At 41.4% G+C, this 19,691-nt stretch overlaps 1 protein-coding gene and 1 long non-coding RNA gene across 2 annotated transcripts; both read left to right on the forward strand.

Annotated features, from left to right (window-relative positions):
* Window positions 1-5,962: 5,962 nt before the first annotated feature.
* Window positions 5,963-8,052, forward strand: apoc1 (apolipoprotein C-I). The gene is made up of 4 exons (XM_061254181.1): window positions 5,963-6,053; window positions 6,812-6,880; window positions 7,020-7,164; window positions 7,821-8,052. Exons 2-4 carry the CDS (start codon window positions 6,826-6,828, stop codon window positions 7,885-7,887), a joined length of 267 nt encoding a protein of 88 aa, XP_061110165.1. The 5' UTR covers window positions 5,963-6,053; window positions 6,812-6,825; the 3' UTR covers window positions 7,888-8,052.
* Window positions 8,053-16,544: 8,492 nt separating this feature from the next.
* LOC133106123 (uncharacterized) lies at window positions 16,545-19,665 on the forward strand. Its single transcript, XR_009704300.1, has 4 exons — window positions 16,545-16,680; window positions 16,780-16,827; window positions 18,127-18,187; window positions 18,795-19,665. It is a non-coding gene; the product is annotated as an uncharacterized LOC133106123 (long non-coding RNA).
* The last annotated feature ends 26 nt before the right edge of the window (window positions 19,666-19,691 follow it).

Genomic DNA, 19,691 nt, shown 5'->3' on the forward strand with positions numbered 1-19,691 from the left:
CGAATCTCCCGCTGTTCCTCTGCGGTGGCCCCCTCCCGCCACCCAGCGCACCCTTGCGCTGCTCTGCTGACTGCGCATAATAAAGCACTTGTCTCTGAGCTCCGCTCTTCCGTGACCGGCGGCTTCAGTTCCACCCTACGCCCCCGTCCTCTGCCCCGTCCCCCGCGCTCCGTGTTTACCATCTGATTTCAGCATACAGAGCCCCGTTCATTTGCCTCAAAAAGCCCTCCACCCTCCCCTTCCCCCGAGCACCATTTCCCCTTTGTCTCCTGATCCTCCCTGGGGCTCCCTCTCCCTGGTCTAACTCCTGTCGGAACATGCCGAGCGCTGCCCCCACATTCCTGCGTGTCGTTCCGCTGTGGGACTCGAGAACACGTTGTGCTCCTCGCCTCTCACCACTTCACACTTGTTATGAAGACACTCGTTTCCGCTCCTGAGACGCGCTTGCACGCACACACACGGAGACACACGCGCCGCCGTAACAAAGAGGAGCTTTCAAAATACACAAACAGCTGTAGCTGTTTTCACATAAAAGTATAAAACACAGACCGGCTCATCAGGTGGACTTTTTTTCCCTCTTCTGCTTTGCCTGTTCTGCCTTAAAAACATGCTGTTGTATTCAACAAATAAAACATTAGTAGAATGACCAGTCCAGTTACATTTTTTTCCCCGAGTTGAAGTTAAGATCTCAACTAGGAAATTTTAAAAGGAGAAAAAGTTTTAAAAGCGGTAATAAATAAGTTCAAGGGCAGCCTGTAGCCTAGTGGCAAAGGGGCATGACAGCGACCTGGAAGTCAATAAAAAGCGTCATCTAAATAACAAAATTAAAATGAAAAATGAAAAGAGGAGACGAAAAGGTGAACTAGAGACAGGGACAGAGAGAGAGAGGGAAAGAAAGAATGTAAAGAGAGGGGCAGAGAGAGACAGAGAGGTAGAAGGAGAGAGGGGGAGTTGACCCAGATGGGTAAACTCAGGTAAGTCAGTCACAGTGGGTGAATTGCACTCAGTGGGCCAGCAGATGACACTCTTTCCTCTCTCCCTCTCCTCCACACCTACCCCCACTTCTGTCATCACCCCTCAAGAAACCTAAAACAAAGTTCCCCTTTCCTCAAACTCTACACATTGGGCAACATTGGCTCAGGAGGTAAGATCAGTTGTCTGGCAGTCTGAGAGTAGCTGGTTTGTGGTTGTCTTGACGTGTCCCTGAGCAAGACACCTAACCTCCCAATTGCTTGATGAGCTGGTTGGTGCCTTGCATGGCAGACAATCTCTGTTGGTGTGTGAGTGTGTGTGTGTGAATGGGTGAATGAGAAGCAACAACTGTACAGCAGTTTGGATAAAGGTGCTATATAAATGCAGACATTTACCATTTACACATATATACTCAGTGAGCACTTTATTAGGTAGACCTGTACACAAGCTTGTTAATGCAAATATTTAATCAGCTAATCATGTGGCAGCAACTAAATTCATACAAGCATACAGACATGGTCAAGAGGTTCAGCTGTTTTTCGGACCAAATATTAGAATGGGGAAGACATGATCTAAGTAACTTTGACTGTGTAATGATTGCTTGTGCCAGACAGGGTGGTTTGAGTATCTCATAACCTGCTGATCTCCTGTGATTTCCATGCGCATTAGTCTCTAGACCAGGGGTCTCCAACCCTGGTCCTGGAGGGCTACTGGGTCTGCTGTTTTTTCTTGTTACCCTGCACTTAACTGTGATCAACTGCTCTAATTGATTAATTAACTCACCTCACCTGGTTACCTGGGTGTCAAAGGGTGCTGATTTTAAGGTGAAAACAAAAACCAGCAGACCCAGTAGCTCTCCAGGACCAGGGTTGGAGACCCCTGCTCTAGACTTTGCAGAGAATGGTGCAAAAAACATCCAGAGAGCAGCAGTTCTGCAGGCAAAAACTTGTTAATGTGAGAGGTTAGAGGACAGGGCCAGAATGGTCAAAGCTGACAGGAAGGCGACAGTAACGCAAATAACCACACATCACAACAGGGGTATGCAGAAGAGCAGCTCTGAACACAGTAAAAAGCTAACAAATACCTAATGAAGTGCTCAGTGAGTGTACGTATTAGAGTGCACTATTTAGATTTTTGATTGTGCAGAGGTATGGCATGTGTCTGTATACCATGCCTTTAAGTAAACGAGTAGCACTCAATAGAAATGGTATTGCTACATTCCTAACAGACGAAAAAGCTTGTTTTTTTGATTAACTGTTCTTCATTTTCATTTGAAGAATGAATAGTATAATGCGTCACAACAGCGTCCAAAGAGCAGCCATTGCCAAACACACCATGTCAAAGTCTACTCCTCCACTATCTGCCATGCTCACTCATGGGGACTGCAGGCTTTCCGCACTGTCTGCGTGCATGCATCCCTGTGCGTGCCTGTGTCCATGTCCACTGGATAGGTTTACAGAACAACCGAAGATTGTATAGTGAATTATTATGATTGTATCACGCAATGTTTATTCCTCCGTAGGCCACATTTGCAGTTGCGTAACCATCCCTGCAGGAGAAGATACCACGTAACTGTTATTGTAAAATCTTGTCTTTGACCCTTTCCAGTTAGTCAGTTCCACTTGATAACAAAAATACTCCAGACAGCTGCAGGGTTTCTTCGAAATTGCAAAAACAGGAAAACCACAGGCATTCAGCCAGTCAGCAGTTCTCCGCGGTGCGTTTCAGTCCCTGACGCTCGCCAGCAGACAGGTGCAGGAGCAGAGTGACCTACAGTAACCTGGAGTGTTCTGCTGCTCCTCTCCCGTCTGCCTTCACCCTGAAGGAACATCTTAACTCACAAATCAGTCAGTACAGATGCAGTTTCGCAACTTTTTTTTATTTTTTATTTTTTTATATCTGTTATATGGGCTTATGGATGCCTTGCGACAGGGGCTGGCATGCGGCGACACGTCTCTGGTGGGCAGCAACAGTTGCTCAGCCGACGCGTTTTGCGTGAAAACAAACGCGCCCAATGCGAGCGCTCCGCGTACGGACGGGGCCTCGCAATGGACAGAAAGACGGCTGAAGAGACTTCACGCGGAGCTGCTGATGAAGCCACAGGGGTCAGGGTAGAAGCGGACCTCTGACAGCCCCACCGGCTGGCCCATCCAGCCTGGGGGTTACTGCCGTTCACCGCCTGGGAGCTCACGTCCCCGCAGATGGCCGGCCATGTCGACTCATGAGCCCCCAGGCTGGAGGACTCTCCATCCGTTAGAAAATGTAGGCCAAACGTACACGCCGATGATGTGCAGACAAAGCTTGCTGTGTTAAGGGGGTGAGTCATGGTCCAGTGCTGTTCATATCGAGACTGAATCAGGGAAGAGCTTTGTGCCTCTGGAGCTGTCAGATAGCATTTCTGCTTTGTGTTCATTCTATTTTGGCACATAAATGTTGGTGGGACAGTAGAAAGACTTCCTTGGGAAGGTCACTGACTTCTCTGGCAGTCAAAGAAGCTGGGTTCAGTTTCCTGGCAAAGACTTGCGTAACTATACAGATTGGCATGTGATGAGTGCACTTTGTTGAGATTGCACAACGTTTGCCGCCACTGATATACCACTGTGGTTGTGTCTGTAGAAGAACGTGGACTATAATAATAATAATAATAATAATAATAATAATAATAATAATTTCTTATTTAGCACTTTTATCCAAAGCGACTTACAGTTGATTAGACTAAGCCGGATACAATCCCCCTACAATATGGGGTTAAGGGCCTTGCTCAAGGGCCCAATGGTGTTGAGAGGTCTCTGGCTTAACAATCAATGGTCTCTGGCTCCAACTTTAGACGTGGCACCAGAGGTATGGAGCCACTAGGGGTGATCCAAAGGTTCCTTATGAAGGCAACTCCCTAATAGTGATAGTCCAATAACTGCATCAGTTGGCACACTGCAGTGTATACGAGGCAGGGGCTGGTTACATGTGATTGGAGTATGCATTGGCAAGTCTGATCCCTCCTGAATGCACAGAGCAGGGAGGGGTGTCAAACTTCAGTCCTGAAGGGCCACAATGACTGCAGGCTTAACGTCACAGCGCCTGCAGGCTAACCATCACAGTGTCTGCGAGCTTAACGTCACAGTGACTACAAGCTTAACATCAGTCCTGGAGAGCCCCAGTGTCTGCTGGATTTCAAAGCTTTTCCAGCCTGTGTGATTAATTCTCATTGGTCATTGGTTGGTTAGAGTCCAGACACGGTGTTCTCTGGGCCTTAGTTGGCTTAATGGAATGGAAACCACACATACCTGCAGACACTCTGGGCCTTTGTGACCCCAGATTTACACCTCGGATATAGAGGATAGGACATTAAATGCCGAAGAGGAACATTAAATGCCATTTCTTTTAATAAGAAAAGGGAATCTAATGGGGGGAGCGGGTTTGGCCTGTTAACATAAATGTAGTTACACAATCCATGGTATGATACCTTTGGCCAGCAGTGCCACAAGGCAGTACATGATTAACTTGATGTGTTGGCAAAACAAACTGCTTTTCTTTGTGCCAGGGGTAAAACAAAATCCAGACAGCAGTGCATAATCAAAGTGCCTATTCTAAAGTTTCTCTCTTTTGGTGGATTTGGCGACATCTGTGGCCATAAAAGTTCCACCAAGAGTTCCATTAAAAACAAAACTATTAATAGAAGCACATTAAGTGTTTATTTTTCTTAGAAGATATTCCAACAGAAGTGTATTTTTGTGAAAGAAGACTGCCTAAAGAGACAACCAACAATAACTTTTGACATAGTGATATTGAGCAACATATCAAACAATAATTGGTGAGATTGTCTCACCCGACACCACCAGTGGAAAATAGAATATAGAGGAGCAACTACAGAACGTAAAGCCAATATTGCTTAAAAAATGCTATCATGAAATGGTATCAGATATGTCTTATTTTAATCTGAAAGAAATTATGACACCTTAAGCCACAGAGAGAGAGTTAACCCTTGACACTGGATAAGAGTGACTCCTAATAAAATACGCAACAATTGGCATTGTGAATATGTTATATGTGAATATATCCTAAAATTTCCCTCGGGATGAATAAAGTATCTATCTATCTATTTATCTGTTAAGAGAATGTATCTTCTCTCAACATAGAAGTAGCTGTTGCCTGCCATGTTCCAAGAATTTAATTGTTCAGAACGACCTATTGTTATGCTGTGTACTTAATAAATAAAACTCTCTGACTTTGACTTCTATGTTTGTTTGGAGAAATGTCCCTCCATTGTGAACTCATGCTCTAAAGCATCATAAAGTGGTTATAGACACTGTGACGGAAAGAGTAATTTTTGAAACATTAAAATAGTGAAAATGAAAGTAATGAAAGTCATTGTTTCTTATACATGCACAAGGTTCATCCTTGTATTGCTTTTGTATTACATGGTATGAATGCTGCAAAAATCAGCCCTGCTTTCAATTTCTACAAATGAAGGCCTTTACGTTTAGAGCTAACTATGTCAAGTGATTAACATTAACGGTCAGATATATTAAGGCTATGGTCAGCTCGCTCATCTGATGACACAATATAGCTGTATCAAAGTCTATCGAAACCTGATAAAAAGCTGTACTTTAGTCTGTTAACATCACAACAGGTTCAGATGAATTATGATCAACAACCTTTACCATCAAAATACAATATTACATCACCACTGATCGCACCAGAAGCCTGACCTACATGCACATCAATTGGTCAAATTCTATTAACAAGGCTGATAAACCTGAAAATATTACTTTTAATGATGCATATAAATGAGTTTCATTCAACAGTTGCATGGGTATGATTCAGCTGTGGAAATAGCATGTATCACATGCTTTCACTGGTTTTGAGTGAGAAATTGTTCAATAGGACATGAAACGGAAAAAAGTGACGCTGGAGGCACTTGCTTGCCAGCTGCCAAGGGTCAAACGGCAGGAGGTCACCATAGGCCAGAATCGGCAATTAACGGTTGCGTCAGCGTTTTTGGAAAGGGGTATAAAGAGGGACGCTACCGAGAGCCGATACACAGAGAAAGTGAAATACTTTTACCTCTGCACGGCAGGAAAAAGGTACGTATAGGCTATCCCTTTGTGAAGTTAAACTTCGTCTTTATATATAATGAATGTTGTTGCTAAAACTGTTATACGATAAAAGCGGATAAAACATCTGTATTTTTAAATATAACCACGCGTAGCTTTCGAGGTAATGTCTTGGGGCAGTATCTGAGCGACATCTAGACGTCTCGCAGGGCAGAACAACTGCTTCTATTAGAAAACAGAACAACTTAGCCTATGTAGAAAGCAAACACTTTAAAGTAAAGTACACATTCTATTCAAAATTAAATTCGGCACGTTATCGAAACATTTTGAAATACAGAGGAACATGTTTTAAATGTTGCTACCTTAACCCTACATATCAAACATTTTTCCCCGTTAAGGTAACCGAATTTGAAACCACATGTACCCTACATCTACGTATACAAGGTTTCAACAAAGAGTTAAGGTTATTTTCCGTAATTCCCAAAACAAAACGCAAGTATTTGTCGGGTCTAATTGCTGTAGACGACAAGAGCAGAAAAGTCACTGTTGGGGAGCTGTCCGGCGCTTTTAGTGCTGATGCAGAGAAGGAACCGCTGCATCAGAGAGCAGCAGACACAAAGACTAAAACATCCATGAAAATATATTGTGAAATAGGCCTAAGTAAAATAAAAGGTTAAAGAACGCTAACAGAAGTTGTCTATGGCTATTACTAAACATGTGGAATCATGTGTATTTTGAATTCAAGGAAAGCACAAGAAACTCACTCAAACGTGTTCCTTTCTTGGCAGATCACAAAGCGAAGATGAAACTTCCTATTGCTATCGCAGTGTTGGTTTTGGTGCTGGCGGCCAACACAGGTCAGTTCCTCTAGCTTTCTCTCACTATGTCCCTTGTCCCTGCTTTTTCTTTTCGCTGGTTTATCTGAGTTTCTGAATTTCGGCCGCAAAACAACACAAAATGAACCACTGCATTTGTTACATTTTACATGGTCTGCAGAGGCCCAGGACGCTGTGGAACCAACGCTGGAAGAGCGCTTCACAAAATTCGGAGAACAGATGCAAACACTGGCCGACACCATCAAAACAAAGACCATGGCGACCGTCGGAGATATTCACGATAGTCAATTTGCTACTGATACCAGGTGAAGCCAGCGCCCATGAATGCAGAAAGATGTTGCACGGTCACAGGAACAACAGTCTTGACCAATCCAATAGCCTCTTTTCCCATTCAGATACCTCACCTGCATTAACAGCCTAAGATGCATGCTCTTCAGTGTATTACAAATATTACTGACTACAAAATGTATTTTATTGTTGGTCTTCCGCTGCTGTAGCCCTTAACTTCAAGGTTCGACTTGTTGTGTGTTCAGAGATGCCTTTCTCCATACCATTGTTGTATGTGGTAATTTGAGTTACTGGCACCTTCCTGTCAACATGAACCAGTCTGGCCCTTCTCCACTGACTTCTCTCATTAGCAAGGCATTTTCGCCCACAGACCTGTCATTAACATTTCTTTTTATTTTTCTATTAGATCACATTTTTCCCCATTCTATTCTTCGGACTGAACTTTTTGACCATATCTGAATGCTTTTATACATTGAGCTGCTGCCACATGATTGGCCTATTTATATATTTGCATTGACAAGTTGGTGGGCAGGTCTACCTAATATAGTGGTCACTGAGTGTATGTATGTGGCCCATGATTAACACAAAGCCCATCATGTGTATTGAAATGGCAGCAACTGATATTTATAATGAACCTCTTCATCTATCTTCTTCTGTACCTTTCTGTCCACAGGAAATGGTTCACTGAGGCATTTGGCACCATGAAGGACAAGCTGGAAGACGTCTTTAAGCAGCAGTAATAAGCCACAGCCCTGATGTGCTACGCCTGTCCTCCATTTGCTTGTTCCATCATCTTCCTTTCTCTGTTATACTCTTTTGTTGATCTTCCTGCCGTTGCTGAAGGTTCCTGGTGAAAAAAGCCAACTCAATTTAAGCAATAAAAGTCAATCTGTAACAAGAAACAATGCCACTTGTCCATTGTGTTGTTGCATAAATGAACTTAAACTGCCGATTTATACAGGGGCAGAGACATAATGAAACATTCTGGAATTATCTGACCTGGGGACTTGGTCTCACTGACCTGACCAAAGATTATATCACCCAGGCAAGGTTACAGGAAACCGTCATTATGTTTCTGGGTATCAGTGCAGAACAGTAATATGCAGTGGGCTCCGTGAACTTGAATTCTACCAGATCTCCCAGTAATGGGATTTACTCAGAGGAATTACAGACTTGACTGCAGAAAGAAAGAGTACTGTATGCCTGCAGCATCAAAGACACATACACACACACACTACACACACACGTACACACTCATACACACACCACACACACACACACGTACACAGTCATACACACACACCACACACACACACACACACACACATACACACAAATTCATACACACACACATACACACACCACACACACTCATACACACACACACACATACACACAAATTCATACACACACACATACACACCAGACACACCACACACACACACCGCACACATACACACACACACCCCACACACACAGAGACATGCACACACACACACACCCTCAAACACACACACATACACACCCCCCCACACACACACACACACATAAACACACACGCACACTTACATACACACCCACACACATACACACACACACATGCACACACAAACAAAATGATGTGACCCTTAAAATGTGAATTCAATGCAGTTCTGTACTAAAAAAACCTCACATTTGTTGTAATTGTTGACAAATGCTTCCTTACGTCAGAAATACAAAACATATTTTAGAAATTATACATACAAATAGCAGCCATCTGTTTTGTTTATTGTAGTTAATTTGTACAAATGGGGGCCGTAATACTGGTGCCAGCTGCAGAAAGATAGAGGTGATAGAGGTATACATGTACCTGGGATTTACAGAGCAAGGAGAAAACCTCCAGCCACAAAAGGAGGAGGATCCTGTCGGCATAACTGCCTTTTTACTCGGTGAGATTTATGAGTAAATCTACACCCCTGCCAGACTTCTTCGTTCAGCCTCCACATGCCGCTTGGCACCTCCCCCTCTCCGAAACTCCACCTCACGCTCACGACTACTGTCTGTTCTGGCTCCACGGTGGTGGAACGAACTCCCCATTGAGGTCAGAACTGTAGAATCTCTCCCCACCTTCAAGCGCAAACTGAAGACGCACCTATTCAAGCAGCACCTCTCCCCGTCCCTCCCTACCACCTTGTGAACCTTAATTGTTGTCTTTGTGTTTCGGTATTTTTAGTTAGCTAGGTAAGCAGTATTTGGATAGTTAAGTTTGGTCACTTTTGCTTTGTTGTTTGTTTATTTGTTCGTTTAAAAAAAAATTAAAAAGGCCCTGGTCCTTATCTTCGTTGTACAGGTAGCAGTTGAAATTGTACTTCCCTCCTTTCAGCGCACTTATCCCTGGTTATGGGTATGCACTTTGTTTTTTTTAATTCACAATTTTCAATGTCATTGTGACTCAACTTACTTCATCTCATGTTTGGAGGTCACAGCTGTCATCAAGTGCTTATCTTAGAAGGAAATCCAACTGAAGTGTATTTTGGAGAAAGAAGCCTAAAGGCAACCAACAATGTCGGCCTGTAGCGTAGTGGTTAAGGTAAATGACACGCAAGGTTGGTGGTTCTAATCCCGGTGTAGACACAATAAGATCCGCACAGCCGTTGGGCCCTTGAGCAAGGCCCTTAACCCTGCATTCAATGTCACAAATTGTCTCCTGCTTAGTCTAATCAACTGTATGTCACTTTGGATAAGAGAGTCTGCCAAATGCCATTAATGTAATGTAATAATGTCGTTGGTCTGACAGTTAGGAACACTTCAAACCTAATTATAAAGACACAAATACAGCATAACACAGACGCAAATATAAGAACTCCAAGTTCAGGCAACGTTGGTGAATAAACAGAACAATCCATTTTAAAAAAATCAGCTTTCATTGATCAATTAAAAAACGCTGGGTAAAAACAAAAGCCAGCACATTCTGTGGCCCTCCAGGACCTGGGGTTTGTATTATAACACTTTGGCACCCCATAGAAAGTGGTTACAGACACTGTATCAGCCATCATTATTGAAATATAAAAACAAAAAGTGAAAGAAAAAATCATTTTGCAATGAAAGTAATTATTACTCATACATGCGTACTGGTTCATTCTTTTATTGCTTTTGCATTACATGGCATGAATGCTCAAATAAATCAGCCCCGCTTTCAATTTCTACAAAGGAGTGCCTTTACTTTTAGTGCTAACTATGTTAAGAGATTGACATTCATGGTCAGATTGTTTAGCACTCTCATATCATGACACAATATAGCTGTTTCAAAGTCTATCGAAACCTGATAAAAAGATGTACTTTAGTCTGCTAACATCTGATTCAGTTGCATTTTGATCAGCTACCTTTAACATCAGAATACAAAATTATATCACCATTGATTGCACCAGAAACCTGAAGTACATTCACTTCAACATACACTTTGTTTGTCTACAAAACTGATAACAAACCAGAGAATATTCATTTTTCATTATGCTTACTTTTCATTCTGCTGTTGCCATACAAAAGTTTAGAACTGTGAAAAAAGCACATTCCAGAGTCTCTCTCATACTATATGGTTTTAGTTATCATGACATTGGGTGAGGAATTTTTCAAGCAGATATTAAACAGAAAATAAGTGGTGTTGGATTCCTTCGCTAACCTGCTGCCAAGGATCAATGGCAGTAGATGAATATAGGCCAAAAGTGACAATTAACTGGTGTGTCAGCGTTTTTGAATGGGTTATAAAGACGGATGCCACTGAGAGCTGATACACAGAGAAAAAGAACCAGTCTTACCTCTCAACGGCAGTTAAAAGGTATGTGTATCCTTACGTGAAGTTAAATGTCATGTTTTATTTATCTACATGTCTTTATTATATATATACAGACATGTAGTTACCTGCCCACCATTCCTCTACACAGATCCTTTTTTTGCGCTTATTATCGGTCGTCTTCAGTTCAGCCCACAGGCTCTGGAGGATTTTACAAGGATGGGAAGGATCTTGCAAGGATCTGCATAAAGGAATGGTCCAAAATCCCTCCAAATGTGTTCCATAACCTTGTTAAGGATTACTGGAAAAGACTTGATTTATTTAAACAGACTTTACAAATAAATCTGTGAATGGGTTTAAACTATACGTTGAATGTATTAAGCTTCAGCAAAAGTAAAGAAATCAAAGGCATTGCAATATCAGTGTAAACATCTGTTCCTATGTGGGGATTGAATGGGTGAGATCAATTTATTTCCATACTCTGAGCTGGGTCAGGTACCTCGATGACATCAAGAATGAATGGCCAATAAATGTTTTAGTCTCATTGCATATCTCCTCCCATTGTTTCATGAGATATGTATATAGAGATTTTTATAGAGAGATTTGTAGCTGGAGCCACAGTACGTGATGGCACAGAGAATAGCAGTGTAACAGTATATCTGACTTGTAATGTGTGTTATTGTAGATATTGGGTGGATGTGTGATAATTAATTGAAAATTTTATGAAAATTTCCAGCCTCTTCACAGTCAATTTAATGAAATGCTAATTTTCATTGTAAAATTTAATTTATTGAATGTTCGGAAACATGACACTGACACATTAATGCAGAAAAATAATATTAAAATGTCTAAGACCAAATTTCTACTTTAAAAAAGCCTAAGGGAGCAAACAAATGTACATTCCCTTAAAAATTTACATTAATATGCTGTCAATACATTCTGATTAATTTTGCTTACTCTTAAAAGCAGATACCTTATCCCTACACATCAAACTTAAATCCACTGTGGTGGTCAATTTGAAACCTAAAGGTACCCTATAATCGACAAGTGCAAAGTTCTAGCAAAGGGTTAAGATTAACTCTTGTGTTGTCTTAAGGGTAAAAAATGGCCCGCCACTATATTTAACAGCAGAGAAAACCTCCTAAATGATCTTAATGCAAAATAGATTTGAAAAATAGAAATTCAATGAAGCTGCTTTATTTTAAGGGTTCAGTGAAGGCTGGTCATTGTTTACCCTTAGGACAAGGGGAGTATACAGAATGTTAAGGCTACACAAGAGTTAAAGGAATACACCAACATTTTGGGAAATATAGCGTTTTCTGACTTAGGACTTACCCAGACCCAGATGTTCATTTTTGTGCATTCCATGTTAGCATAAAGTGTTAGCTTAGCAAAAATACTTGAAGCTTGGAAGAGTGAGTAGCCTACTCCTCCAAAGTAAATAAATACAGCTTATAGCAACTCTTATTTACACAAAGTATCATTAAAATATTTATTTTAAATAGTATTTAAAATAGAGACGCTGTTTTCGGAGAAGTTAGACGGTTGGAACTATAACCGTTGAACACACATGTATCCTTTCGTATTCCGCTGGTTGAGTGCAGTGATCCACGCATCTTTTGAAGGTAGAGCTAGATCCAGCACAAGAGCTAGATACCTTCAGAAGATGCATGGATCACCGTGCTCAACCAGCGGAAGAATACGCGTGTGCTCATTGGTTATAGTTCCGAAAACAACATCTCGTCCAAGTCTAGGTAAGTCGAAAAAAAAGGTATATTTCCCAAAATGTTGGTGCATTCCTTTAAGGTATCAAAAAGCACAGTCCCCAAATACATTTATACAGTTCCTATTAAGTGCATTTAAACAAGCCGTTTGGATACCTGTAACTTTATGATGTCATGACTATACACTAATTTGCATATGTCCACCTTCAACATGGCCCACCTTGTAGCCGGAAGATATCCAAGCAATAAGCACAGATGGTGTTCAGGTCATTATGGAGCTAGCCAGCCAATCAGAACAGCGGTTCATTGATATTAATGAGCCTTAAAGACACAGTCAGTAAAACAACCTGCTCTTGGTAAAGCTAATGAGCAGCACTGAAGAATGGACATGTATAACTGGAAAAAGATTGTTCTGGTACTTAAAATCACACAAATGCCTATAGTTAACAGAACCTAAAATAAAACAGTGGAAAGGTGTACAATATGGGATCTTTAAGAGCAGAAAAGTCACTGTCGGGGAGCAGTCCGGGGCTTTTGGTGCTGATGCAGGGGAAGGAACTGCTGTCGGTCCATGGGTTGGCAAAGAAGCAGGAGACACAAAGGTGAAAACACATTGTGTTCAGAGATGCTCTTCTGCATACCGCAGCTGTAATGTGGAGCTATTTACGTTACTGTCACCTTCCTGTCAGCTTCGACCAGTCTGGCCCTTCTCCTCTGACGTCTCTCATTAACAAAGTGTTTCTCACCACAGAACTGCTGCTCACTGGGTTAGATCACATTTCTTCCCCATTCTGACATTAGGTCTGAAAAACAGCTGAACCACTTGATCACGTCTGCTTTTATACATTGAGTTGCTGCCACATGATTGGCTGATTAAATATCTGCATTAACAAGCTGGTGTACAGGTCTACCTAATGAAGTGGTCACTGAGTTCAAATGACTAACTCTAGCAAAAATTGTCTATATTATGGCTGGTGATGTGGCGTTGTGTATTTCACATTTGGGGAAAGCACGATACGTGGCCCAAGAATGGCCCTCTTTCGTTGCAGATCACAAAGCGAAGATGAAGCTTCCTATTGCTATCGCAGTGTTGGTTTTGGTCCTGGTGGCCAACACAGGTCAGTTCCTCTAGCTTTCTCTCATTAGGTCCCTTGACCCTGCTTTTCATTTTTGCTGGTTTATTGCTGGAGTTTCTGAGTTCCAGCCGTAAAACAACACAAAATGAACCGCTGTCTTTGTTACATTGGTTTGCAGAGGCGAGGAATGAGGACGAAGACAGACTGAAACAGGGCATTTTAGACCTTGCAAACGGCGTGGTATCAACTGCCAACGATATTAGATTATATGCCATGGCAACTTTGGATGATGTGTCCCAGCAAAAACTGGTTGTCAGTGCCAGGTAAACCAGCACTCAGAGTTGAATATAAATAGGAGCCAACAATGTGTAGATGTTGCACGGGGACAGGGAACAACAGTGGAGACCAGACAAATAGCCTCCTATATCCATTCAATTACCTCACCTGTATTAACAGTTTGAAGATAATTAACAATTATCTTCAAACCCGCAGACCACCACAAAAATACATAGGTTATTCAAGCTCCCACTCAAATGTAACTGGCATCTCAGTTAAAAATGAGCTGGCCTCAAAATCCACATAGATGAAGGACATCACCAACATCAGCTATCGCAATTAGCTATCGCACACTTACCAGTACACAGACCAGGCCGGCCAGTGTGGCAATACAGTGATACTTTTACCTATCTACTGATTGCATACAGTATAATTCTGCCAGGTTGTAGTTTTATTTTCAATGGATCACTATGTTGATTGTGAAAACATATTTATGGTAACAGGTGCATCAAGCCTCACCTGAACAAGATGTAAAATATGTATTTTGCCCATGTCTAACACAAATCCAGTAACTCATATTTAAAATACACCTCCCCATCTATCTTCTTTGTCTTTCTGTCCACAGGAACTGGCTGACAGATAAGTTTCTGAAGATGAGGGAGATGCTGGAAGAGGCCTTTCAAGTGGAGTAACCCACCGCCCTGATGTGCTACTCTTGCCGTCCATTTGCTTGTTCCGCCATCTTCCCTTCTCTGTTAATAAAAAATAATGGCACTTGTCCAGTGTGTTGTACTCTGGCTTTAAAATGAACTGAAGGATTTATACAGGGACATAATTAAACATTCTGGATTGAACTCCCACGGGGACATGTTCTCAGGGATCAGACCAAAGATTATATCAGCCGAGCAAGGTTACAGGAAACCGTCATAATGTTTCTGTGTGTTAGTGCATAATAGAAATATGCAGTGGGCTCCATCAACTTGAATGCTACCAGATCTCCCAGTAATGCTAATGAATTCATCACCTGTGGAAACACTATTGTGGAGATTTACTCAGTGGAATTATGGCTTTGTCTTCAGGAAAAAAGAAAGTACTGTATGCCTGCAGCCCAAAGTCCCAGCAGTGTGTGTAGCCCTGCGGAGACAAGACATACATGCACACACACAGACACACACACACACACACACACACACAGACACACACACACCAAATGATGCCACCTAGACCTACTTCAAGCAGAAAAAGTAAAAATATGTGACTTTCCTTATGTGAGAAATATATATGAAATTAGCAGCCATCTGTCATTTTATGTTGCATCATTTGTACAAATGGGCGTGTAACACTGAGTGCCAGCTACACCCTTGACAGAGGTTCACGGGTATTACACATCATTTGTACTAATTTCCTCAATGGAGCAGTGCCAATATTTTCATATTAATTCATATCTAGACTAGCTAGTATGCTTGTTAGACTTTTGGCGACGTAGGACTACGTGATCCAAAAGTTGAAATGAATCCTATGCATATATCCACATTTACCATTTAACACACTGGCGCATATCACACTTTAGCACTGAGGAATACAACTGATGTCTCAGCAGGTGTGTGTAATGCATGGGACTGTATGTGTTTTGTTCATAGACTCAACATTCACCACCTTATATAACCTTATTCTTTTAGGAATAGGGTACTCTCATTCCAGATTGGGGGAAATAAAAACAACATAGCAGGGTACACTTCCTAATTTCACAAGCTCCCTGGTTAAAGTCACTGTTTGTCTTCTGTTAATGAACACACTGGGGCTCCCATCAATTCCAATAACAATCTGCAGCTGTCTGTGGTTTGCCATTGTACATAGAATTTTGCTGTGCTGCTGAGTTTCTCTAATCTAAAATGGCAAAAGCAAATAGTTGACTTTTTGCATCATACTGCACTTTGGCATTTAACTAAATAAAAACTTAATCGATTGTTGCCCAAAAGAGGATGACCTCAAAACTTTCATCAGCACACAGCTTTAATGTGTCCCCTTCCATGTAATTCACATTGCCAATACAACAAACATAGACACATTAAACCGGCAGGAAAAAACTGAAAAAGAGCTCTTCCTGATAGCCTTGAGGTCACCGTTATCTCAAAATGTTTCAGGCTCCAAGCCACACACCATACATCAACGGTAACATGAAATGAAACAAGTAGACACAATTATTAAAATGTGATTTAAAGAAACAATACACTTAAAAGTTCTAAACATGTGTGCTACACCATCTTGATTTGCTGGGCTGAAACTTTGAAAGCAATACTTGTTGGAGAGAAAAGGATGAGTCAAAGGAAGGGATTTGTAGAGGGGGAGGCATTGTCATTATTGTTTGTTATGAAGGTTGTGCTATATTTCGCTGTGCTAAAAATGTAGGCCGGGTTCTAAAACGTTCTAATTTAACAAAATATCCTTGTGATATGTCCAGCTTTCTACAGAACATGAATTTCAGTGAATCTCTCCTAAGGTCATCATCCAAAATTACACCCACTCACCACCCCCATGCTAACTCTGCCAAAACAACAATGTGCAACAAGTGAACGTCTATCTCAGAGGTAAGAGTTAAGAGGTCGATCTGTTCCAGATTTCCTAATTAAATCACAGACAGCCAAAGCTCCTATGCAGGATTAAGTTTGCTCCACTACAAAGAGACAGGTATTGTTTTTACTTTCTCTACTGCACTGTATGCATACCACAATGCATTTGAAATATGTTCAAAATTATTTTCTAAAACCTGCCCTGTGTCTCTGCTAGGGATGCTGGGAAAGCCGGCTTTCTTCGCCCTGGTATTAGGGCTGCACGGTAAGTTCCAGGCTATGAATCGTGTGACACAGGCTGTTGAATCAATGCGTGAGGTTCAGGTAACGTGTTTAGGACTTTGCGAGTTTAAAAAAGAAAAACTTTAACTTGTATGATAATGGACCAATGTTTCACTTCAGATACATATATTTTGTAAAAAGCTCTCAAAGTAGAACGGCATTCGTTGTGTGTTCACTCAACTATACTTAATAGCCTGAAGCCTTTCTTTGTTTCTGTTCAGGTTCATTTTCTTTTGGAGTAACTGGAATGATGTTTTTAAATTAAGATTGTCTAATATTGTAGCTTTTTGGCTTGGTATAGTGTACAAGAGTAACATTAAGACAGGAAAACACAACTTTTCTGTATCTCTCTATATATAGACACTCGCCAAGCCCTTTATTAGGAACATTTTTCTTTATTACACCTACTTATTCATGTGATTATTTAATCAGCCAATTGTGTGGCAGCAGTGCAACACATACAATCATGTAGATAAGGGTGAGGAGCTTCAGTTGATGTTCACATCAACCATCAGAATGTGAAAATCTTTGACGGTGGAATGATTGTTGGTGGCAGACAGGGTGGTTTGAGTATCTCAGAAACTGCTAATCTCCTGGGATTTTTACGCACACTAGTCTCCAGTAATCCAGTAAGCAGCAGTTCTACAGACAGAAATGCCTTGTTAATGAGATATGTCAGAGGAGAATGGCCAGACTGGTCTCTTGATGTGGAAACCAAATTGGTGATCATTAAGTAGATTTTATTCCATTTTATGCTAGTAATTTTATTCCAATACCATTTCATTCTAGCAATTGGTTGGTTCATATTTTCAGAATTTTAGAGATGATAGGTAGTATTGAGACTGGTCTATAGTAAACCCTCCTAATGTGTTGGAAACCTTTTGTGTTGGTGGGTCAAATTTGACCCATGTTTTAATTCACACAACAAACACATAGGTGCCTTGCATAGCAGCCAATCGCCGTTGCTGTGTGTGTGAGAGAGGGTGTGTGTGAATGGGCAAATGAGAAGCATCAGTTGTGCAGTGCTTTGGATAAAGGCGTGATGCCAACCATTTACTAAAAAAGATCATCAGTCAATGTTGTTTTTTACCTCATACTGTGTTATGTTAGCGGACTATTAATAACTAATATTAGAACACACATTCCGAGAATCGCTTGTGGTTTTTATAACTTTACATTATTAACCATAGTGAGATCTGAGTTATGGGTCAAAATTGAGCCATAGAGATAGAGGTCTATGTTAGAAAAAAGGTCTCTCCATCTCTCACTCTCTCAACCACAGGATGTCTGGTTATGTCAGCCCCTCGGGATGAAGATAGCTCAGAGGAGGTATTTCTCTTGTGGTGGGTGCAGGAGTAGATGGGATACAAACACTGTATACCAGGGACCTCAAGCTCGCCTCCTGGAGGACCACGGCCTCCACCGATTCTCCCAATTCCCATTCACTCAGCAGACAATTTAGGCCTTGGAAGCATGACATGTAGACTCTTTAGCCAATGGATGACTTCAATTAAGCCCTTAAATGCAGGCACACATAAAACACAGACCCAGCACCCCTCCAGGATTGTGGATTGAGGTCCCTGCTCTATAACGCGAATAAATGCTAATACAATTGGTATAATTGGTATAATTGCCCAACATTTGGCTGAATCAAACCTTTTCTGGTGATGACAGACACACTTTGTCATCACTGACAGCATCTTGCTCTAATCGCATGATACCTGATGAAGCAACTTACCTTTTCTAAACCAGATAAAAAGGTAACTTTCCTTTTCTTAAGCAAATGCAATTGGGAAATACTTGCCTTTGCCGGCTGTTTTGCGTGCAAGTGATTGTTTGTAACACTCCTGGGTAAGTTTTGTGTGAAATGCTGAAGTTAACATAGCAGCTGTCTATTTAGCTGTCAGTAGTGAAACTGGTGCACAGCAGTTCATTTTCTTGTGCTTACAGGCCCTCTGCAAAGGATACTAGAGGAATGGTCAAGGGCTTTGCTGAGATGTACTACGAGGACCACGTTAAGCCCATAACTGATTCTTACACGCAATGGGCCACTGAACAGGCCTACAAGGCAGCATCCAGTGCCTGGGAAAGCATCAGTCAAAGCTGGAGCCGTTACTGGTCCCAATAGCAGCATTTGCCCCAGCACAACAGACCTTTCAGGCCATTTGTAATTATGAAGACACAGAGGCACAACAGCGCCACCTCACTGTTGTGTGGCTTATTTGAGTACAGCACCATCGTCAGAACCAGGCTATACAAATTGAAACAGATGTGTATATCAAAGTTTAAACTGAGGTACTACGGACAACAAAACAGCTAGGAAACCTCTACCCCGCTCAAGTATTTTATAAGTACACACACCCACTACCATACTATTATATTTCCTCCTGTACAATGTCTGTATAACCATCAAGGGCATATATAGAAACATCCAGTGAGCAGCAGTTATGCGGACAAAAACACGTTGTTAATGAGAGATGTCAGAGGAGAAGGCCCAGACTGGTCAAAGCTGACAGGAAGGTGGCAGTAACACAAATAACCACACATTACAACAGTGGTAAGCAGAAGAGCATCTCTGAACATACAACACATTAAACCTCTTTAGTGGATAGGCTACAACAACAGAAGATCAATAAGTCTAATAAATACCTAATAAAGTATATAAATAAATGTAAATAAATAAATATATTCACAGATATTTGCTAGATAGAATATCTAAAGATTAATAAATGGGTCTGATGTTAAGTCTGTGTTATTATCAATATATCAGTGCTTGTGTCGTAATTTGCTGCATGAATTAAACTGGGCACTATGCACCACCCCTTCTGTGCTTCTTTGTTTTATTTA

The sequence above is a fragment of the Conger conger genome, chromosome 1 (genome assembly GCF_963514075.1).
Source record: "Conger conger chromosome 1, fConCon1.1, whole genome shotgun sequence".
NCBI lineage: Eukaryota > Metazoa > Chordata > Actinopteri > Anguilliformes > Congridae > Conger > Conger conger.